General features: G+C 40.5%; 1 protein-coding gene across 2 annotated transcripts in view; it reads right to left on the bottom strand.

Annotated features, from left to right (window-relative positions):
• ANAPC4 (anaphase promoting complex subunit 4) overlaps window positions 1-17,740 on the bottom strand; it is a 39,708-nt gene extending 21,968 nt beyond the window's left edge. For both annotated transcript variants that reach the window (XM_008952194.5, XM_003826838.6), the window contains exons 1-14: window positions 17,597-17,740; window positions 17,385-17,523; window positions 14,477-14,582; window positions 11,569-11,701; window positions 6,382-6,456; window positions 6,213-6,239; window positions 6,074-6,118; window positions 4,717-4,801; window positions 3,920-4,024; window positions 2,515-2,598; window positions 1,045-1,131; window positions 561-625; window positions 223-265; window positions 32-108 (exon numbers count right to left, since the gene is read on the bottom strand). In XM_008952194.5, the coding sequence (XP_008950442.1) occupies window positions 32-108; window positions 223-265; window positions 561-625; window positions 1,045-1,131; window positions 2,515-2,598; window positions 3,920-4,024; window positions 4,717-4,801; window positions 6,074-6,118; window positions 6,213-6,239; window positions 6,382-6,456; window positions 11,569-11,701; window positions 14,477-14,582; window positions 17,385-17,513 (1,061 nt within the window). In that variant the 5' untranslated portion in view covers window positions 17,514-17,523; window positions 17,597-17,740. The remainder of the gene's footprint in view (window positions 1-31; window positions 109-222; window positions 266-560; window positions 626-1,044; window positions 1,132-2,514; window positions 2,599-3,919; window positions 4,025-4,716; window positions 4,802-6,073; window positions 6,119-6,212; window positions 6,240-6,381; window positions 6,457-11,568; window positions 11,702-14,476; window positions 14,583-17,384; window positions 17,524-17,596) is intronic.
• Window positions 17,741-23,945: the final 6,205 nt, after the last annotated feature.

Genomic DNA, 23,945 nt, shown 5'->3' with positions numbered 1-23,945 from the left:
AATACCAAAAAATTCTACGTCACCTTCATACCTCTGTAAATGACTTATGACCAATTTTTGTATACTGGAGTATGATGACTCTATAGACTGGCCAAGCTTTTTCAAGCCCTAATTAAAAAAGGAAAATATATTTAGCATACAATCAGGATATTATATGCCACTCGAAAAAAAAATTAAGAATGTGTTCATAGCCATTTGAATACATAGATACATTAACTGCACCTTTACTGTTAACTGATTCATCAAGAGAGTCTGAAGTTCAGCACTACAATGAAAAACAAAGTATTTTTAGTCAGTTCTCTATTGGAAATCTGAATGCATCACTTACAACTTTTAAATTTCGAAGCACAAACAATAAACAAAATAAAGAAATAGCCCCACAAAAAATTCTACGCATGTAACATCACATATACCCCATAAATATGTAACACATTATGTATCAATTAAAATATTATGTATCAATTAAAAAATCACATACTATGACTATAAGCTACTTTTCAAATAAATAATTACTGTTAAAAAAGAAGCAAAAACAGGAGCACCTAATCTGAGTTTATTACCTTGCTTTCCCCCATAATAGCAAGTGCATGAACTCATCTTGCACTGATGTGGTTGTGTTCTTTTCCTGGAAAAAAGTGAAAAAAAAAATTGTGATATATGTATTTCTTAAATTATAAGCATATTTATTCAAAATTATAGGAGCATGACTCCCTTTCCTTGCCTTAGACTTCCATCAAATACATAAAGTGATCATCTGAACATCAGTGACTAGAAGATAGCCAATCACCTGTTCTAACACCTGCCCTTATTGCCAAAGCCCCACCAGCTCCACTTCACAATCCTGTCCCCACTTAAGTTGTATCAATGGGAAAAGAGCCCTTTTTGCAAATCTGAGGAAGCAGTTTGAAGTTAGACGAAGCCATTTGAAAGAAATTATGATCTTAGCCTTTTATGAATCAAACTGATTTTTCTCATGTACCTCAAGGTAAAGACATACATCATGCATTCTTTAACTCTCTCCATGGGAAACTTCAGCTGCTTTACCTGCACAAACTTGGTGAGACGAGAATCCATCTGCATTAGTATTTCTTCCCATGCTTCACACATACATGTTAGTGACAAATTTATATACTATTAGCAAAAAAGAAAAATTGAAATGGTAAAAAATATTTAAACCAACTTGCTATCTAAATAATATGTGCTTATGATCAAGTGTCTCAAAGAAATCTAGAATTTACTTTCAATCACTGTTTTATTTTTATTATTTATTTATCGAGACAGAGTCTTGCTCTGTCGTCCAGGCTGGAGTGCAGTGACGCCATCTTGGCTCACTGCAACCTCTGCCTCCCAGGTTCAAGCGATTCTCCTGCCTCAGCCTCCCAAGTAGCTGGGATTATATGCGTGCGTCACCATGCCCAGCTAATTTTTGTATTTTTAGTAGAGACGGGGCTTTACCATGTTGGCCAGGCTGGTCTCGAACTCCAGGCCTCAAGTGATCCACCTGCCTCAGCCTCCCAAAGTGCTGGGATTATAGGTGTGCGCCACTGTGCCCAGCCTCAATCACTCTTTTAACTCAGTTAAGATGGAGAAAAAGACAACAGCTTGGTCATCACTTAACTACGAAACATTCCATTGATTCTTAGAATTTCATAATAAAACATTCTTAAATTTTTATCTGGTGAAACAAATATCTCCAAGCTTTTTATATAAGATATGTCTTATCTACACTAACTGTCAAAATACTGGTTTGGTCAATTATTCAATTTTAAAAAGATACTGATCTCTAGAAACCTTTAATATCAAATAAATTAATGACTGTGGTAGAATGAAAAACATGGCCACAATCTTTTGTAGCCCCTCCAGTCAGAGGCAGAGTCCATTTCTTCAGCCCTTGAGTCTCGCTTTGACTAACGGAATGCAGCAGAAATAACACTGTTGACTCCAGGGCCTCAAAAGTCTTTGTACACTTCCACTTTCACCCTCGATGCCCCGTTACCACCACCATGTGGACAAGCCTGTGCTGGCTTGCTGGAGTATGAAGGATGTGGAGTAGAGACAAAGAATCAGAGCCAAGGGACACATATCAGCTGGCATGACCAAGTCTAGTCAAGATCAGCTGAACCTTCTCCAGGTCACCCAAACATCTTGGCTAAGCTCAGCCTAAATCACCAACCTACAGAATTGGGAGGTAATTTGGGGTGGGTTTATTATGAACAAATGTAAACTCATGTGAAGACTGTTTTTCCCACAATACTTTATAATGTAAATGGTATTTTATTTATGGGAGTATTTTAAAAGATTTAAACTCTTTTGGAGGTGGAAAATAGGGTGCGGTGGAAGTAGGTTCTCAATTAAATGTCCTTTTCCTGCTTTAATGGACCTTATAAGATCATCTATCAGACTAGATACCTCTACTTCAGATAGCTTTACAAAACAAAATTTTGAAGCTTTTTATTTACAGAACTTTAGAAGCCGATAATAAATATTCACATAAAACAAGCTCTAAATAAATACCTGTAACAGAGCTGAAATATGAGTAAACTTTCTGGCCATCCGAGTTACTTCAGGTAAGAAAGAGTACAACAGATTAGTTTCAAGCTGTAAAATCAAAAGAGTAAAGTGAGTCATCATCAGATGCACTTGCTGCAAAGTCTGTAATTTAGACTGTAGGTCAAACTACGTATCAGAAAGACTATGTCAGAATTGTGCCCTCTTTGAGCAGAACGGTTTGGAAACAGCACATAGCCTTAGGATCTCCTAATCTACACATAACCATACACAACTCACTCTCTCTGGGTTATCAACCCCTTCTGTGTAGATAGAATAAATGTAATATAACCTATTTTGAAACAGTATTACAAAGAAATGTTTAAATCACAAATCTATGTAAAAACTTAAAGGAAGTATAAGGAATTAAAGGCTACTGATAAATATTGGGAAAATATCTATCAATGGTATATGAATTGTATCTTAATAAATTTGTCATTAAAATGATCTGTTACCAACTTCACAGTAGTAGTGAATCATTTTATTATAATCCAAATGCAATCCTGGTGATCATAGTTTCACATAACCTTAAGATGATGAGCAAATATGAACAACCATTACCATAGTGAACAGTAAACCAAGAGTTCTCTGCTGCTCTGAATACAAAGAGAATGTTGGAAGACATCACACACATTGCATCTTGCATCTTTTTTGTTCTACTTTTGTTTGAGAGTTCACACATACTTAAGTGGCTGGGATATTTAAGATGAAAATTTTCGATTTCTTGACAAGGCTATGATCTAAATACTCTATGGGAGCCCAGTTAGCTTCCTTAATCTACAATGCAGACAGCACGCAATAAAGCATTTTCCCAATATTAAGTGATCATTTTACACAAGATGCAATGTGCTAGTTAAGAGCACAGATTATGCAGCCAGATTGTCTAGCATCACTTTCCCATCCTGTGACATCAAGCAAGTTCTGAAGTATTTGTGTGTCCATGTACTTACCTATAAAATGGGGATAATAACAGTATCTGCCTATTATGATGCTGTGAAGATTCAAATCAACTGTTCTGAAGCATTCAGTATATGGCACATATTAAACAATCAATAAATATTAACCTTTGTTATTATCAGGGACAGAGTCCTAAGCAAACACTTGGTACAAAGTCAAACTGGAATAGCAACAAATTAATATGGTCATTAATAGACCACCAAAACACTTTTTATGAAAACTGTATTGGAGCATGGGAAGAATAATATGGTATTCACTATAATAACACTCAGTATATTAGGATGTAGAAATTCCAAGTCGATTTTTTTGCATTATTTTAATGATCATTACAATACAGTGAGATGTGGATAAAAACCTATATAAAACCTGTTAAATACATATTTACTCTCTACCGTTATCAAGTTCCAATACTCACCTGAAAGTATGAAACTTCTGAAGCACCACTGGTAGAGACTTCTGTGACCACTGATAATGATTTCAAATCACTTGATAAACATAATGCAAGACAAGTACCAGCAATCTGTAAAAGAGTCAAACCCCTTAGTATATTTAGTATCACTGCTAGGTTGAAGCTGATTATCATGCAGAAAGCAAAAACTCAGAGCTTTAAAAAGCAGAAACATAAATTCCCAGCTCCAGCCACACACATGTAGCAGATGAAGGTAGGTGTCTGCCTGCATGGACCTTTCTAGTTACAAGGCCACAAAAATAACCTGGTTCCCTCACCCCTACCCAAGTCTCAAATCAAGTGCTGCAGAACCAACATATTCCACAGAGCCTACAATATTTTCTACCCCTTTTGCGAGTGTAAGAGTCGGATGAAAAAGCTATGGAGAAGACTGAGACGTAGCAACTATAGTACAGTCAGTACTGGACTTAAGAATGCTTCTGAAGATTTACATTCCAATCACAAATTGAAGCTCTTTCACATCTCACACTAGAAAAACATCAAATCATAATCAAGTGTATCATACTAATCTTTCTGTTAAAGAAAAAGAAAAAAAAACTTGACTAATTCCACAAATAGCTCCCAATCTTTATAGACATATCACAATTATGTTATCTTAGTAAGAAAATTAGTCTCTGAACATTTAAGAATAATTCCAAAAATCAAAACTGAAAAAAAACCTAGTGTTTTATTCTTTTTCCATAAGTACCTAGTATATTCTAAGAGAAATAATTTAGGAAGAGAAAATGTTAAAGAAATCTTACCCCTGTGACTCGAGCAATTTTAAACATTCCATAAGCATAAAGCTCAATAAATCCAGAGCTTCCTCCAAGGACAAGAATATTAAGCCTAATTAAAAACAATGCAACAAGCTGAGAACCAATCAACAACACAGATGATTGCATTGTTAAAGCGAGATATAAATTATTACTGCTTTCATATAATCTACATGCTAAAGCTCCCCTGCAGAGGGAAGTGAGACATCAAATCCACTAACACTCAATATTCAGTCACATCAGGCTTATTCCTTTTTTCAAAGAACACAAATTTCCTCTAGCCTAAAAAAAAATCAGCTTACAGTAAAATAAGAATACATTATTTTAATAACAACTATATTTATACACTCTCAATAACAAAACAATCCTTTTACCAACTAATACAAAGTGCCATCAGTTTTATCATGGTTATGATGCTAAATATATTAAATGGGCTTAAAAAACATGAATACTTAAAATTTTAGAAACTCTAGTACTTACATCCTTTAACTTATTAAAATAAACATATGTACATCATATTATTATTAAAACTTCATAAAACGAAAGGCCACACAATAAAAACAATAATAGATATTAAGGTCTATATATTGTTTGAAGGTATTAATGTCAACGATAAGGCCAGGTGCGGTGGCTCATGCCTGTAATCCCAACACTTTGGGAGGCCAAGGCGGGTGGATCATCTGAGGTTGGGAGTCTGAGACCAGCCTGGCCAACATGGTGAAACCCCGTCTCTACTAAAAATACAAAAATTAGGCCAGGTGCGGTGGCTCACGCCTGTAATCCCAGCGCTATCGGAGGCCAAGGCTGGTGGATCACGAAGTCAAGAGATCGAGACCATCCTGGCCAACATGGTGAAACCCCATCCCTACTAAAAATAAAAAAATTAGACAGGCCTGGTGGCGGGTGCCTGTAGTCCCAGCTACTCGGGAGGCTGAGGCAGAAGAATCACTTGAACCAGGAAGGCGGAGGTTGCAGTGAGCCAAGATCACGCCACTGTACTCCAGCCTGGCAACTGAGCGAGACTCCGTCTCAAAAAAAAACAAAAACAAACAAACAAAAAAACAAAAATTAGCTGGGTGTGGTGGCGCGTGCCTGTAGCCCCAGCTACTCGGAGGAGGCTGAGACAGGAGAATCGCTTGTGCCCAGGAAGTAGAGGTTGTAGTGAGCCAATATCACGACACTGCACTCCAGCCTGGGTGACAGAGACTCTATCTCAAAAAGAAAATAAAAACAAAAAACAATGAAATAAAATGGCAAATAAAGGATTTGCTCTTAAAGCTTCTGAAAACTGCCTCAAATATGAAATAACTTTAAGAAATTAGACTTATTTATCTGTAAGATTTACCTGACGTCTCCCAAGAGCTTAATAATTTCATCAGAATTTTCTTCACTAAAATATAGAAGTAAATTGGGTCATCTTTCAATTCTGTCTTCCAAATAATAGCAGATTATCTTACTTGAAAACAAGAAAAGGCGTATCTTACCTAAATATTTTTGAGGTGTTGCTATAGCTAGAAGGAAACAGAGATTAAGGTAAAAAATACTCTTAGTAAAAATACATATTTTAAAACACATGAGAAAATTGTCACAGTGTTAAAAGCAGAAGAAAGAGAAATCTGCAAGATTAATTTCAAAGAAATCAGTGATACATACTTTTTTGGCAGTGTAGGTAGTTTAGGTAAGAGAAGATTTGATTCATCCTCAGCATTGTAAAATGATGTGAGAACACTAAAAAGGAAAAAATAAAAGCATTATAAAAACACCAAAGATTTTACTTCTCTTACCATTAAAAATGCTAATTTTTAAAAAAGATACCCAGTTTTACAACATTATCAAGTAAATAGATGACACAAATACTCTACAGTTGTAGTCAGTTTAACAGTCCCAAATGGGAAATTGAAAAGTAGGAATTTCTTTGTTATTTTAGGGGAAAAAAAACATCAGCCTGCACACGTTACATTTAGAGAAATGATATTAATAAACACTTTTCTTAGCATATGAAATGCATTCATATGTACTCAGATACTGAGAATTTATGATTTCTTAACTCTCATTTAAGAACTCACACCAAACATATGACTACTAAGAGTAGCACTATCTTTTATTTATGAGACAGGGTCTCACCCAGGCCGGAGTGCAGTGGTGTGATCATGGTTCACTGCAGCCTTCACCTTCTGAGCTAAAGCCATCATCCTGCCCCAGCCTCCTGAGTAGCTGGGACTACAGGTGCAAGCCACCACACCCAGCTAATATATACATTTTTTTTTGTAGAGATGGGGGTCTCACTATGTTGCCCAGACTGGTCTGAAACTCCTTCCTCCTGCCTCAGCCTCCCAAAGTGCTAGGATTATAGGCATGAACCACTATGCATGGCCTACTGTGTGATTTAGTTATTGGTTCTATGACTTATACACACTTGTGGATTTGATAATCCAACAGGTATTTGAGACTACACCATGCCTTTTGAAATAGTCTTATTTACCCCCTTTTCCTTCTCAATTCTAACTCCAAATAAGGTTGGAAATAAATGAGTAAGCAAGTAAAAAAGTGGTGACTTAGCAAGTATTTTTTCCTACTTTAATAAAAAGGAGCTGTCTTGAGAGACCCTGCAATCGCCACATAACACTTCTAAACTGTTAGTAGAAAGTATGTTGGGAATACACACAGCAGATAACCAGGCTGGAATAGGAATTACATGATATGCTCTGACCCTCTAACATTCTACATATTCACATAACGATTTGTAATCCTTCATTATCTGATGATGGATTTATCACTCTGGTTTATCTACAGTGAATTTCAAACCCCAGGTCAAACCCTTGTCATCCAATTCTTTCAGGCTTCCCTTAGGAAAGCTGGCAATTAATATTCAGGATTTACAAATTCATTTGATATTACCTTAGTATAACTTAATTAGAAAGGAAAAGTTAATGGAAAGAAAATTAGCATATTTCCCCCAAAAAGAAAAACAATTTTTGTTTTCAGTATTAGCCAAACCCACTGATTCCTCCAGCCTTCTTCACTGCAACCCTGGTGTATTACTTGACTATACACACTAATGCAGAATTATTTTTATGAAACAAGGAAATTATCAGGACCATGGACAAAGAAAAAACCTGTCCAGCATTAGAACAGAATGCTCAACTTAGCATTTTTCATACTCTAAGAATACTTACTGAGACACAAAAAAAAGTTCCAGATGATATAAATCATGAAATGGAAATTAATATATGTATTAATTAATAAAACTTTAAAATTACTGATTGGCAAATTGAGGTTGTTTTCCATTTCACCATTTATCTCGTCTGGAGCTTTGTTTTTTGTGCCTCAGTAACTATTTTTGGAGTATGAAATGACTAGAAAGAGGAGAAAACTCTTAGCTATTCAGGTTTACTGCTTCAACAAGAAAATACAGGCATACCTCCTTCAATTGTGCTTCCCTTCATCCTGCTTCCCAGATACTGCATTTTTCACAAATCAAGTTTGTGGCAACCCTGTGTCAAGCAAGTCTATCAGCCAAGCAAATCTATTGGAGTCCTTTTTCCAGCAGCCATGTGCTCACGTTGTACTTCTGTGTCACATTTTGAAATATTTGCAATACTGCAATTTTTTTCATTATTATATTATTTGTTATGGTGATTTGAGGTCAGTAATCTTTGATGTTACTATTATAATTGTTTAGGGGTGCCACAAACCATGGCCATATAAAATGGTGAGCTTCGGCTGGGTATGGTGGCTCACGTCTACAATCCCAGAGCTTTGGGAGGCCGAGGAGGGCAAATCACTTGAGAGGAGTTTGAGACCAGCCTGGCCAACAGGGTGAAACCCCGTCTCTACTAAAAATATAAAAATTAGCTGGGCATGGTGGCACACACCTGTAATTCCAGTTTCTCGGGAGGCTGAGGCAGGAGAATCACTTGAACCCTGCAGGCAGAGGCTACAGTGAGCTGAGATTGTACCACTGCACTCTGGCCTGGGTGACAGAATCATAACTGTGTCTCAAAAAATAAATAAATAAGGCCAGGCTCTGAGGCTTATGCCTGTAATCCCAGCACTTTGGGAGGCCGAAGCGGGCGGGTTACCTGAGGTCGGGAGTTCAAGACCAGTCTGACCAACATGGAGAAACCCCATCTCTACTAAAAATACAAAATTAGCTGGGCGTGGTGGCGCATGCCTGTAATCCCAGCTACTCTCGAGGCTAAGGCAGGAGAATCAACCTGGGAGGTGAGCCAAGATGGCGCCACTGCACTCCAGCCTGGGCAATAAGAGCGAAACTCCGTCTCAAAAATAAATAATAAATAAATAAAAATAAATTTAAAAAAATGGAGAAATGTGAGTGTTCTAACTGCTCTATTTACTGGCCATTCCCTCTCCCTTCCTTTGCACAGGCCTCCCTATTCCTTGAGACACAACAATATTGAAACCAGACCAGTTAATATCCCTACAATGACCTCTAAGTGTTCAACTGTCTCACTTTAAATCAAAAGCTAGAAATAATTAGGCTTAGAGAGGAAGGCACGTTGAAAACCAAGATTAGGCCAAAAGCTAGGCTTCTTTTGCCAGTCCTCCAAGTTGTGAATTCAAAGGAAAAGTTCTTAAAGGAAATTAAAAGTGCTACTCCAGTAAATACAAAAATAATAAAAATGTGAAACAGCCTTACTGCTGATATGGAGAAGGTTTTAGTGATCTGGACAGATCAAACCAGCCACAACATTCTGTTAAGCCAAAGTCTAATCTAGAGTAAGGCCCCAACTCTCTTCAATTCTATGAAAGTGCTGAGAGGAAGCCGCAACAAGTTATACAGAACTTCCAGCTAAATCACTGAAGAAAGTGGTTACACTCAACAACAGATTTTCAATGGAGAAGAACAGCCTTTTATTGGAAGATGCCATCGAGGATATTCTATTTATTTATTAAAACATATATACATAAAGAGATATATATATATGTATATGTATGTATGTATTTTAAAGCCAGTGAAATATAGCACCATCTAGGACTTTCATAGCTAGAGAGGAGTCAATGCATGGCTTCAAAGCTTCAAAGGATAAGCTGATTCTCTTTTTAGGGGTTAACATAGCTGGTAACTTTAAGTTGAATCCAAAACTCATTTACTGTGCTGAAAATCCTACAGCCCTTAACAATTATGCTAAATCTATCCCATCTGTGTTCTATAAATGGAACAACAAAGCCTAAATGACAGCATATCTGTTTACAGCACGGTTCACTAAATGTTTTAATCCACTGTTGAGGCCTACTGCTCTGAAAAAAGGTTCCTTTCAAAATATTATTGCTCATTCATGACTGGTCACCCAAGAGCTCTGATAGAGATGCATAAGATTAATGTTGTTTTCATGCCTGTTAACACACAAATCCATTCTGCATCATATGGGTCAAATGGTAATTTCAACTGTCAAGTCTTTTTTTTTTTTGAGACAGGTCACTCTGTCACCCAGGTTGGAGTGCAGTGGTCCAGTTACGGCTCACTGCGGCCTCAACCTCCTTAGGGTCAGGTGATCCTCCCACCTCAGCCTCCTGAGCAGCTGGGACTATAGCTACCACGCCTGGCTAATTTTTAAGATAGGGTTTCACCATGTTGCCCAGGCTTGTCTTGAACTCCTGAGCTCCTGCCCACCTTGGCCTCCCAAAGTGCTGGGATTACAGGCATGAGCTGCTGTGCCTGGCCATCTTTCAAGTCTTGTTATTTCAGAAAAACATTTCATAAAGCTAGAGCTGACACAGCGATCGCTCTGATGGATCTGGGCAAAGCAAACTGAAAACCTTCTAGAAAGGATTCACCATTCTGGATGTCATTAAGAACATTCACAATTCATGGGAAGAAGTCAAAATATCAACATTAACAGGAGTTTGGAAGAAGTTGATTCCAACCCTCATGGATGACTTTGAGGGGTTCAACACTTCACTGGAGGAAGTAACTGCAGATCTGGTGGAAATAGCAAGAGAACTAGAATTAGAAGTGGAGCCTGAAGATGGGACTGAACTGCTGCAATCTCATGACGAAACTTGAACAGATAAGGAGTTGCTTCTTAGGGATGAGCAAAGAAAGTGCTTTGTTGAGATGGAATTTAGTCCTGGTAAACATGCTATGAGCAATGTTGACATGACAAAGGATTTAGAATATTCCATAAACTTAGTTGATAAAGCAGCAGTAGAGTTGGAGAGAGCTGACTCTAATTTTGAAAGAAGTTCTACCTTGGGTAAAATGCTATCAAATAGCATCTCATGCTACAAAGAAATCTTTCTTGAAAGAAAGAGTCAACTGATGTGACAAATTCCACTGTTGTTGATGTTAAGAAATTGCCACAGCCACCTTAACCTTCGGCTGCCACCACCCTGATCAGTCAGCAGCTATTCAGCACCGAGGCAAAATCCTCCACTTTCAGTGAGATCACAACTCACTAAAAGCTCAGATGATCGTTAGCATTTTTTAGCAATAAAGTATATTTTAATTAAGTTACATGCTTAATTTTTTTAGACATGATGTCATTGCACATTTAAATGTACTATAGCATAGTATAAACATAACTTTTACATGCACTAAGAAACAAAGAAATTCAAATGACTTGCTTTTATTGCAATGTTCACTTTATTGCAGTGGTCTGGAACCAAGCCCACAATATCTCTGAGGTATGCCTATAGATGTTTATCGGAAGGAAAAAAAAAAATCTAAGAAAGCATTAAAAAATTTCATCTTGATAAACTGAAACCAAAATTTAAATACAACGCACATACACCCAATACTCAGATACTCCTAAGTTTCCATTTCAAAAAATAAAAATCTCATGAATACCCTATGACTACATAAGTTTTTCTAATTACCTGCTTTCTACTGTCACTTCCATCCAATGCATACAGGAAACTGGAGCCTCCACAGAAAAAGAGTGTAAGCTCTCAGGTTTTTCTACATCACACAAAACAATTTTCTTGGTATCAGCAAGAGCAAAGGCCAAAACTAAAACAAGAAAAAACAATCAGAATAAATTAGTGTAACAATTGAGAAAAATAAATGGGTATTTCCCTTATTGCCCAGTTTTACTCTTTTAAGTGCATCTTCATCATGGCAATTTTTGACCTAAACATCCTTCAATATTTTAAAAACTAAAAAAAGAAATATTTGCATATATTGTAGTTACATTAACTAAGCTTATTTTCAAGTGCTCAAACTTTATAGGAGATCTACTACTTTCTCACGTAGCACACTTAACGTCTTACACATCAAAGTTTCCAGACTTGAAACCCTGTTGTCAAGCAGAAAATACAAAAGAGGCTTCAACAAATAAACAATTATATGTTATCACATGTCTAAAAGGTAAGCAATGATTCCATCTGCTTTGTTCTTGGAATGCTTTTTATTCCTCTTCTATGTTTCTAAACCATGGTGGGAAACGAGGCCATTAAACACACATAAATCTTCCTTTGAGTGTGGCTGAATTTTCTAGTATGGTTTCTCCACACAAGTCATTATTTCTTCCTAACGTGCAATTTAAGAATTTAAGAATTTCCAAAGAGAGCAGTGAGTTTCACTGCATATCACCATCACATGCAACTTTGCCAGATGTGAACCAATCCCAGCCTTCTTACTTAAAAACAATTTAAAACTTGAAATGATCATTATCTAACAAAAAACATATTTTACTGTCCAAAAACATGAGACTTTTAAAAAATGAATAATACAACTACTTATAAACATTTTAACGCACACTTGTGATTTATCTTTGAGATTCCATGTTTTTGAATGATTTAGTGCAAGATCTCATAACTTTACTTATAAAAGTCCTCTAATCTTACACATATTCTACATATACTCCAAGCAAAATGACTACAGAATGAGCATAGAATGTTTAAGACATTTCCAGAAATTCCATTTTGGGTGTTAATCTAAGGAGCTACTGGCAAAGTTCTTCCCAGTGTTCAGAATGTTTACACAGCATTGCTTATCAAAGCCAAAAACTGAAAACCATCTAAATATCCACCAAAGGGGAACAGGTTTAGTAAATTACAATATATAAATATAGTGGGTTAGTACGCAATTAACATTAATGTGGTCAATCTATCCACACTGACATGGGAAAAAGTGAGTGGGGGGAAAAAAAAGAAAAAGCTATACAACAAAATGGTATGCACCAAATAACTGTCTTTTGATAAAATTATATATAGATCTCTACATGTATGTATTTTATCGGGAAATATTGGAAAAGATGTTCACCAAAACAGAAACAACTGTCATCTCTAAGTTATCTGCTTTCAGGGATTTTTTTTTGAGATGGAGTCTCACTCTTGTAGCCCACACTGGAGTGCAGTGGTGCGATATTGGCTCACTGCAAACTCCACCTCCCCGGTTCAAGCAATTCTCTGCCTCAGCCTCCTGAGAAGCTGGGATTACAGGTGCCCACCACCACGCCTGGCTAATTTTTGTATTTTTAGTAGAGATGGGGTTTCACCATATTGGCCAGGCTGGTCTTGAACTCCTGACCTCATGATTCACCTACCTCAGCCTCCCAAAGTGCTGGGATTACAGGCGTGAGCCACCATGCCCCACCTAGGGAATTTTTAAGTACTTATTTATATTTATGTAGGGACAAAATTAAGCAATGAAGGCCATGTGCAGTGGTTCACGCCTGTAATCCCCACACTGTAGTAGGCCAAGGTGGGCGAATCACTTGAGGCCAGGCGTTCGAGACCAGCCTGGCCAAAACAGTGAAACCTTTTCTCTACCAAAAAACACAAAAATTAGCCAGGGATGAAGGTGCACGCCTGTAGTCTTAGTTACTCAGGAGGCTGAGGGAGAAGAATTGCTTGAACCCGGGAGGTGAAGGTTTCAGTGAGCCCAAGGTTGCAGTGAGCCGAGATTGCACCACTGCACTGCACTCCAGCCTGGGCGACAGAGTGAGACACTGTCTGGGGGGGGAAAAGAAAAAGCAATGAGGAGCATATATGTTACAAAAACAATTCACTTTTTTTCTTAAAGCACCAATAAAATTTTTAAATACTTTATATTTATCTACAGAAAAATTAAGCAAAGAACAACACATATTTTACAAAAACAATTCACTTTTTTCTTAAAGTACCAATGATACAAATGAACTTTAAGCTGTAGGGTTTACAGCATTTTACTGTGCTGATTGTATGTGTACAACAGTTCCAATACGGACTGTCATTGTAAAAACATTACATGGAAAAGGAGAGTTCAGTCACCAGAGCCATAACAGGCTTTAACGTAAGAGGGTACCAGAAGAAAGATCACACAGAGAAATGGAAGGTATGGGGTCAAAGGTGATAGTCCCCCAGGTGAGGCAAACACACACGCACCAAGGGAATATGAGCCACACATTTCATGCTAAAATATATTGTGAAAGAAAAAGGCCATGATGGCTTTGAACTAACTCACTGGCGAGTGGCAAGTGGTGCTTGGGCCAAATAATACAGGACAAGATGACAGTGGAAAGAACAAAACCAAAACATTTTGTGTATTCCATCAGATTTCACTTCGGAGTTATCTTTGCCGAGAAGCCAGATTTTATTTAAGAGATATCTTTGCCAAGAAACAAGATAGCAGAATTAATCTGAGTTCTATAAAAATATTTTAAGGCATTTTTTTTAAAAAGTTCCCAAACCGATATTTATAATTCTAATGTATACTAAGAACAATAAATCCTTTCTGAAAATGGGCTTTACAGAATACTCTTTGTGAAAATAAAAACATATTTTTTTGTAATATTATCATTACGTTTGCCATCTGGTCTCCATGCCAGACACGTCACCTCCTTTCCTGTATTTTCATTTGGTGGAAAACTCCAAACTCGATGAAAACTTGCCAGTCGATGAAGTAAAACCTAAGACAAAGCAGATATAATGGCAGGAAATTAAAAATTCATTTCCAAAAATAAAATAAACCTAGATCCCTACTAAAAAAATTTTTAAATGACCATCTCTCATATATACTTAGCTATCAGAAGAATAGAAAAAGACAACAGTGTCTGAATGAACACAAGGTATTTTAAAATAAATGGGTGAAACAAGGTCTAATTTAACCCTGTACCTAATCTTTTATGTCAACGGGAGACTTACCTTTTATAAAGAAGGCAGCTGTCCAAGGTGACAACCAAAAAAGAAATAAAAGAACACAAACACCACTAAAAAGGTAGCTAGCTGTAATACAGTCAAATTATACTAAGCTTGGAATTAGTCCACGTGGCACCTAGTTTCAGCTGCGTCACTCACTAGCCATGGATCTTAGACATATCACTTAACCATTCTAAATCTCCATTTCCACATCAGTAAATTCCCACCTTGGAAGGTCAAGATGTTGCCCAAGAGCTCTACGACTGCCCCGTTGCAGCTTCTATACAACCATTGACAGTAAGGAAGAAAAGGCCTCACCACTGCACATGCTCCTCCAAGACCCCTCCCCATTTCCACACTCAGCTAAGCCACCATGACCCTGCCTTATCTCACAGCTCACAGCACCCTTCACTCCTGGTTACAACATCCCCTGGACTTGACCCTCTCTTTTCTGAAACCACTCCTGCCATACCTTACTTCTGAAACCCTTCCTCTGTGCTTTCTGCAGCTCATGGTCAGGTGTCATCATGAAATTAATATCTTCATACTTTTCTCTGAAATGTGCCTCTCACCTGAGGACAATTCTTCCCTGCAGCCTTGCTAGGTGGTGGCCATTTTGTATCCCACAGCCCCTGTACAGGAGATGAAGTAGGTGTCTTCCTTGATGCTTGATGCCATTTCTTCTCTTCTTGTAAATCTCCTAACTTTGAATCACATGCAATCAGACCATACCACTCGCTATCCGTCTTAATTGCAGTCCTCTACAGACCCCTAGGCCATTCCCCTCTTTCCTTAAAGATCTGGATACCTGGCTCGCTCATGCCTTCTAACAACACACTCATCATCATTTTTGGTGATTTCAAGAGCTATGATGTCCTGGCTTTTCAGCTCTCAATTACATCTCCTCTAGTGATCACATCTTCTACTGCACTCAGCCACTCCCAGGGTCACACCTCCGGCCTGGTCATTACCAACAACTGCAGGGCCACCAAAATCTCCATTTTAAACTTCCCACTTTCCATCCACCACCCCTCTTTCCAGGTCATCTCTACAACACTCAACTCCAATTCTTTGACCTCACCAGGATACAGTCTATTGATTCTACCACCTGTTCACTGTCCCTCTCCCCACACATGCCTTCACTTCCCTCCTTCATCAGGTTAGAACCCAAAGTTCAGAAACACAATCACTCCTCTTGCACGTAACTTCAACTCTCTTTCATCTTTGCCTTGCTTTGTCATACTTGCAAAACGACAATCCTGGTTAAACCCAACCATGCCTGCACCCACACAGCCAAACAGAACGGAGAGAGACACATACAACCCTATTCAACCAGTGTCTCTCAAATAATAACACCGATCTCGTGTGGGTCTTAACACTGACTGGCAATCCTATTAGGTTTCCCAAGTCCACCTGCTTTGTTAGCTTTTTCATACCTCTTCTTTCTCCTCAAACTTCCAATATATTCTTCTCCATCTTCACCCATAAACAATGCCCTTGCTTCTTCCTTCACTGAGAAAATGGATGTAACAGTGCCCTCTATCACACCTACCCATCTGATTGCACGGATGTGCCTCCCATCCACCTTCCCTCCTACTTCTGTGATGGTACCACCTGCTGCTCTCTAGAGCCACAACAGAGTTTCAAAGCATCCCGGCAGCGGAGGGAGACTAGCTAGATTTCATGGAGGGCCCTGAAAAATTAGACATCAATACCCTGGCGACTGGATCATGGTAGATAACATGGTGCAGACTACAGTCTGCAGGGTGCTAAGATTTCCTTATCACCTAGTTTCCAAATTTGGCTCTATACAACTCTCACATGGCCAGATAACTCTCAAGCCAGAGGCGGAAAGATGCACAGGTGAAGGTTTCCTTACAAAATGGCTGGCAGGTAATAACTCTCAGCAGAAAGTTGGGTACAACTGGTTTATACTCGATGAAGTTTTATGTGAACAAGAAATGCTGATAACACCCACGCACGTTCTGTCTGGAATCCAATGCATGCCTTCCTTGTCCAATTTAAAGGTATTTTTAGTGGAAGGTGGTTATCCAACCCGTAGTATAAAACGTGGACAAGAGAAGCCAGGTTCTTAAATATATCCTGTGTGGCAGCTACATGCACGCACATTTGCAGCTGAAGTTTGACAATAACTCTTCCTTCTGCTATTAAAACTGTAAGCAAACTTAGGGCAGGGTCCCTGCATCTACCACTATGTCTAGCTCATGAGCGGCACATCGTGGGCTTTTTTAAAAAGTTCATTTAACTAATAAACCAATGAGTGAAGAAGACTTGGGGAAGCAGGATTGCGTGAAGGTGTTAAGCTGTGTGAAAACTGTTACTTTAGCCATAAAAGTACCGAAAATAGCACAGACATCACCTTTCGCATATATACTTAAAGCTTACTGCCGTCCTGGGAGGCAGGGAAGGGGTAGCAGGTGGCCAGCCATGTCTGCAGAAGGGGAAACTGAGGCTCCGGCCGCCTGTGGCCCGAATGAACAGGCTCGGGCTCGGTGTTCTTGGGCCCCCCGGGAGCAGACCCAGCACAGGCGGGCTCCCGCCGGCTCACTCACCTCGCCAGCTGTGTTGGCCAAAGCAATGAGATCCCGCTTGGGCGACCAGACCAGGAAAATAATCTCCTGCGGGAGCTGCTTCTCTCCCACCACCCGGAAGGACGGGAAACAGGTCGGAAAACGCAACATGGGGACGGCCCTGCAACGACACCCCAGTCAGAGGCCGGCAGGAGCCCCCGGCTCTCCACGAGGAGCCCCGACCGCGCCTGTACCTGCAAGAGTCCCCACCGGCAGACTAACACGGCCCCAGTGGCCTCTCCCCTCCCTCTGCCGGCCGCGCGCCACAGCCTCCAGGCCGCCCCGCCCCGCCGCTGTCGCGCGCTCCAGGCACTTCCGGCGTCGGGACTGCCTCGCGAGAGGAGGAGGATGGGCGGGGCGCGCAGCGGTCTTGGGGGTGCTGAGAGCCAGACGGGGCGGACAGGGACGGGGCGCGCTGGGCGGGGCAGGGAGGAGCGAGGGGCGGATCGAGGTGGGGGTAGGATGGGGCCCGTGGGCGGGGCAGGGAGCAGCGATGGGGCAGAGCGAGGAAGGGTGGGGCACGCGGGCGGGGCAGGGAGCCCCGAGGGGCGCGGAGAGGGAGGGAGCCGCGCGCCGGACCCAGGTGCTGGTGGGATCGCTGGGCGCCGAGACCTGAAAGGGCCCGAGAAGGGCGGGGCGGGCCCCTGCGGCCACACGCAGGTATTTTGGGAACCCGTGTGTGCACGTGTGTGGGCATGCTTGCATACCTTTCCCGTTTTCCCGGAAATTCTCTGCTGTGGGCAAAGGGACGGTAGGGGTTTATGGGGTAGGCTTCAGCGACAACGGGGAGATGAAAAAGAATATGAACTTTAGGTCCTGATCAGCTGGAGCCTCCTCTAACAGTTACTAAGCAAGTAGTTCTCATTGTCAGTCCTGGTGGGTCAGTATAGAATTTTAAAAGTCCCCCTGTCCAAGCAGCACCCCAAACCAATTAGAAGAAAATTAACCCTGGATGGGCCCAGTATTTACTAAAACTCTTTGGGTGATTCCAACTTGAAGAGAGAAGAGGCGCCTGCCCTAAAACCTCCCTAACAGGCAAATAATACTGTGACATCTCATCCCATTTAACCCTCACAACTTATTGGTAGTTGCAGCCCCGTCATAACGAATAAAGAGTGTGGGCTCAGGGCCGGGCGCGGTGGCTCACGCCTGTAATCCCAGCACTTTGGGAGGCCGTGGCGGACGGATCACAAGGACAGGAGATAGAGCCCATCCTGGCTAACACGGTGAAACCCCGTCTCTACTAAAAAATACAAAAAAGTAGCCGGGCATGGTGGCGGGCACCTGTAGTCCCATCTACTGGGGAGGCTGAGGCAGGAGAATGGCGTGAACCCGGGAGGCGGAGCTTGCAGGGAAGCGGAGCTTGCAGTGAGCCGGAGCTTGCAGTGAGCCGGAGCTTGCAGTGAGCCGAGATTGCGCCACTGCACTCCAGCCTGGGCAACAGAGCCAGACTCCGTCTCTAAAATATAAAAAAAGCGTGTGGGCTCACACACGATTTCCTCTATAGGTACTTGGGCATTTACTATGTGGAGGAACTGAGGCTACAGCAATGCATGGGACGGGAACTCTGCCCAGAGGCTCACAGGCCAGCCTGGCAGACTTGTAAATCAGAACTCATCTGATGTTGCTTTATGTAGGACATATTTAAATGAGTCAACCTGTTGACAGTTCCCACAGCTATGACCTCCCTAAGAGAATGTGACAGTACCATCCTAGGGTTCTTAAACTTAAAACCTATGGTAGAAAGCCATCTACTTTTTACTACCTTTCACTTGTTCAAAGAAGAAAGAGACGGCAGGTCCTTTAACTTTCAACAGGCCCCATCTTCTTGACCTCTGTCTGGATCTAGCCCCTGGGAAGTAGATGACGGAGGGAGACTAATTCATTCAGCATCAAGTAACTATTTTGTGCCAAGTACTGTTCTTAATCCTTGACTTTATACCTACCCTGCTTCCTGTCACGGGCTTTGCAACCCTTGCCTTTGCCACAAACAACTTACCAAGTGCCCCCCAACTCTTCCAGAATCAACATTTCTAAGGTAAAAATGCATTTGCCTTTGTTTTTCACAAAATGCATTTTCAGGTGTTAGTGTTTTGGGGCAGTTATAATGGATCACCTGGTGGGGGTCTAGTATCTATGCACGTTAACATTCTTACGGAAATTGAATGTCCATTTTCCTGGAACTTACCTGAATACAAACACCCATACAGCACGTGAAAATCACTGTTCCCAGAGGCATAAACACCGTACTGCAAAGGACAGAGTATAACCACCTGCACATTAAGTCTTCACAGAATATAAATTTTCTAAGCCTTACAGCAAAGGAAACAGCATAGGTGTGGAGTTCCAGATGTGGGCAGGAAACAGCAGAGTTTTATGCTGCTATAGACCAGGGGTGTCCAATCTTTTGTTTTCCCACATTAGAATCGTCTTGGGCTACACATTAAATACATTAATAGTAATGACAGCTGATGAGCTAAAAAAAAAAAAAATCACACACAAAAAATCTCACAATGTTTTAAGAAAGTTTATGAATTTGTGTTGGGCTGCATTCAAAGCCCTCCTGGGCCACAGGCTGCGAGTTAGACAAGCTTGCTATAGACCCTCATGTGTGTTGGTAGGCAGTAGGGGGCAGGAATTGTTCTTGGAAATGATCCAAAGTAGCCGTAAGACAAGAAATATTAACACATCGTGTTTCCAGCCTTTTCTTTTTCCCACTGCCCCATAAAGATTTTAGCTTTACCTACTCCGTTTTTTGCCTCCCCCATCCTTAGGAAAATACTGCAGAATAAAGAGAAAAAGGGAAGAAGGCTCAGGGATCGGCTATCAGTGCTTTTTAAGGAGGCAAGGGCAGGAGAAATAAATATTTACTTAAGCATGTTCATTATAAGGTTAATTACAAAAGTGAAAAAATGCAAACAACCTAGATGTCCCATCATAGATTTTTAAAAAATATATCTATCCTGAAGAATATTATGCAGACATAAATCGATGTTCACAATATACTTATGAAAAAGCATGGGCCATAAAACAGTATGTACTTAAAATTCCATTTTCTTGAGGGAAATTTTTGCATGTGTCTGTAAGCCTATTTATGCAAGAACCTATCTTTGGAACAGCAGACAGGGAAGTTATAATAGTGATTATCTCTGGGTGGTAGGGTTAGAGATGCTGTTATTTTTCCTTGATTTACCTGGCTCATGTATTAACTGTACAGTTAACAGGCAGCAACCTTTGTTTTCCTCTGGTTTTTTTGTTTGAGACAGTCTCGCTCTTGTAGCCCAGGCTGGAGTGCAATGGCGTGATCTCGGCTCACTGCAACCTCTGCCTCCCGGGTTCAAGTGATTATCCTGCCCCGAGTAGCTAACTGGGATTACAGGCACCCGCCACCATCCCCGGCTTTGTATTTTTAGAAGAAACGGGGTTTCACCATGTTGGCCAGGCTGGGCTCGAACTCCTGACCTCAGGTGATCCACACCCTTCACACCCACCCCCCACCCTTGGCCTCCCAAAGTGCTGGGATTACAGGTGTGAGCCACCGCACCTGGCCTGTCTTCTTTAAGCATGTGGAATGTTTGGGCTGACTTCCTCTAGTGTTCTTCCACTCCTCCTCTCCACACTTGCAGATGAAGAAACTGACCCATCTCTTCAGGCCTACCATCTTAGAGATTACCGGCTGTTTCACCTCTTCTAGTATCCAGTGGTATCAAGCAGTTAAACCAGGGATCTTGTAACTAACTGTTCCGCCAAAGACAATTGGGATAAAACTCAGCCTCTCAGGGCTCTGAGATCTTGTTGCTCAATGTTGGTGCTATTATAGCCTCATCTTGCTGAGTTAACATTTATACTAAATTGCCTGAAATCAAATAGCAGAGATCTTACCTTTACTTTATTGCAATGACCTTCTTAGTTGACCCTTAATTTCAACCCAGGTCCTCATGGTCCAACTAAAATCACATCAAATAAGTAAAACTGGATTTTCCTTTAGATTTTGTGGAAGCTGTTCTACCTAGAGAGCTCGAAGTGTATCTGCTTCTTACATAGTATAGTTAGGGTGTGAGGCATAAAGCGGTATATTAAATGGCATTTCCATTCACTCAGTTGGTATTTATGAGCACCTACTACCTAGATGGTGAAGAAATGTGTTAGCCTGGCTGCCTGCTTCCCATTAACTGAGGTCACAGGTGATGCGGCTGGTAATCTCTATCACCGTAGAAAAGGCACGTGCCTAGTAAGCAAACACAATGATGTCCACAGGCACTGCCATCAACGAGCTTCTAATCTGTACAGGGCTAAACAAGTATATAAAGTCATTCTTATACAGGGCATGATTTAAGTACCATAAAAGAAGTATAAAAACAACACACAAACACTGACATTTTTATTTCTCTGGCAACAGATGTACTCCTCCAGTGGAGAGACCAACAGGGACATTGTGAAGGCAGTGGCAGCTGACCAGGACCCTTTGTAGGTTGTGATTTTATATTTCAAGATTAGTCAAACTTCTCCCAGATGCCTAGTATTTTGCAGATTACTTTGAAGGGGTCTTGCAGATAAAGCTGAGAGAAGAGAGAAAGAGATCCCCCCGTATTGTTCTATATTGTTTTATGCTCAGTACCTGTTTTAAGAAGAAACAAGGAAGCAAAACCAAAGGCAGGCAGCCAGGTGCCAGGCACTAGACCCAAAACCAGGCCTGGGCCTGCCTGACCTTAGCCTGATAGTTAAAATTCAACCCATGACCTAGCAACCGATGTTATCCGTAGATTCCAGACATTGTATGGACGGACATGTAAAACTTCTCGTTCCATTGTTTCACTCTGATTACCGGTGCATGCAGCCCTTGTCACATACCCCGTAGATTGCTCAATCGATCACGGCCCTGTCATGTAAAATCTTTAGTTTTGTGAGCCCTTAAAAGGGACAGAAATTGTGCACTCAACAAACTCGGATTTTAAGACACTAGACTGCCGATGCTTCCAACTGATTAAAAGCTACTTCCTTCACTATCTTGGTGTCTGTGGGGTTTTGTCCACGGCTCATCCTGCTACAAGGCTACTAATCTTCACGCAGCACATCCCCACATTTAAAACTTCAGTGTTAGGGTGGTCCTCATATTGACTCTAAGTGCCTCCTAATACAAATCTGTTTCCCTTTTCAGTCCCTAGAAGAAACATAATAGAGTGGGTCCAGTCCGTATTTCAGGCATGCCTACCACTTCAAAGCCTCTAGAAAATTCCATGCTTACATCAAATTTTTATTGAGCACCAAAAAGGCACAAGATACACGAGAGCAGACGAAATGGGTGCTGACATTAAGAGACCTAAATCTTTGAGGGAAATAAAATCAGTAAAAATAATCACAGAATAATATGTGAAAGGCCTTAAATGTGGCATCAAACACCAAGGGGCCAAAGAAGGTTTCAGTATCAGGGACTCGTGGAAGATTCCCAAAAGAGAACGGAGTGGCCACATGGAGGGACATATTCCAAGCAGAAAGAACAGTATCGGACGAAAAGAATGGGGCATATGGAGTGATAAACTAGTCTAGGTACTGGACTAATTAGGAAAAAACATGAAATCCAGCCTACAAAAAGACTTTGTTTCTCATTAAATTTCATAATATAAGAATGAAATTTAGCTCTATTTATTTAAAATGTCCTTTTAAAAAGCTTAGAAAATGTTATCTGTCAAATTTCAGGGATTTTCTTCTATTGCTATTTTGAGAAGGTATCTTAATGTTAAGATGTTCAGATTTCTATTAAGAACAAATGACCTCATCCCGCTTCACATTCTACCTCCCAGAGACACATTTTTACAGGCTACCAATTAGTTTATTCTCTGAAAAAGGAATAGAGATTAAGTCCTTAAAATTAGTATTAATTGAATGTAAGTGTAAAATCACCAAATTTCCTATTTTTAACTTTCTAAGACAGTAATAAAGTTTTAAAGTACATTATTCCTGGCTGGGTGTGGTGGCTCACGTCTGTAATCCCAGCACTTTGGGAAGCTGAGGCGGGCAGATCACCTGAGATGAGGAGTTCGAGACTCGCCTGGCCAACGTGGCGAAACCCAGTCTCTACAAAAATACAAAAATTAGCCGGGTGTGGTGGCACACACCCATAATCCCAGCTACTCGGGAGGCTGAGGCACGAGAATCGCTTGAACCCAGGAGGCAGAGGTTGCGGTGAGCGGAGATCCCGCCACTGCATTCCAGCCTGTCCAACAGAGCAAGACTCTGTCTCAAAATAAATAAGTACATTATTCCTGATTATAACTATTTCCTCAATTCTAAGATTTTTTTTTTTTGCATTTCAGTATTTCTGAAATCAGATAATCTAAAAATTAATTAATGAAGTATTATTTCTCTTCTCCCCCTGAAAAGCTATGATAAAATCAATGGTGTATTTTATAATTGACGGTATCTTAAAATTAAGGCAATATAGTGATGAGAACAACTGTTGGCCTTCAGAACTCAATTTTTCAGTAGTCATAGTCCCTCAGGTGTCTTAGTTTCAGAGGAGATTTCAATAGATTTTATCATGGA

The sequence above is a fragment of the Pan paniscus genome, chromosome 3 (assembly GCF_029289425.2).
Source record: "Pan paniscus chromosome 3, NHGRI_mPanPan1-v2.0_pri, whole genome shotgun sequence".
Taxonomy (NCBI): Eukaryota; Metazoa; Chordata; class Mammalia; order Primates; family Hominidae; genus Pan; species Pan paniscus.
Note: the sequence above shows the minus strand (reverse complement) of the source record. Positions and strands in the feature narration are given on the sequence as shown.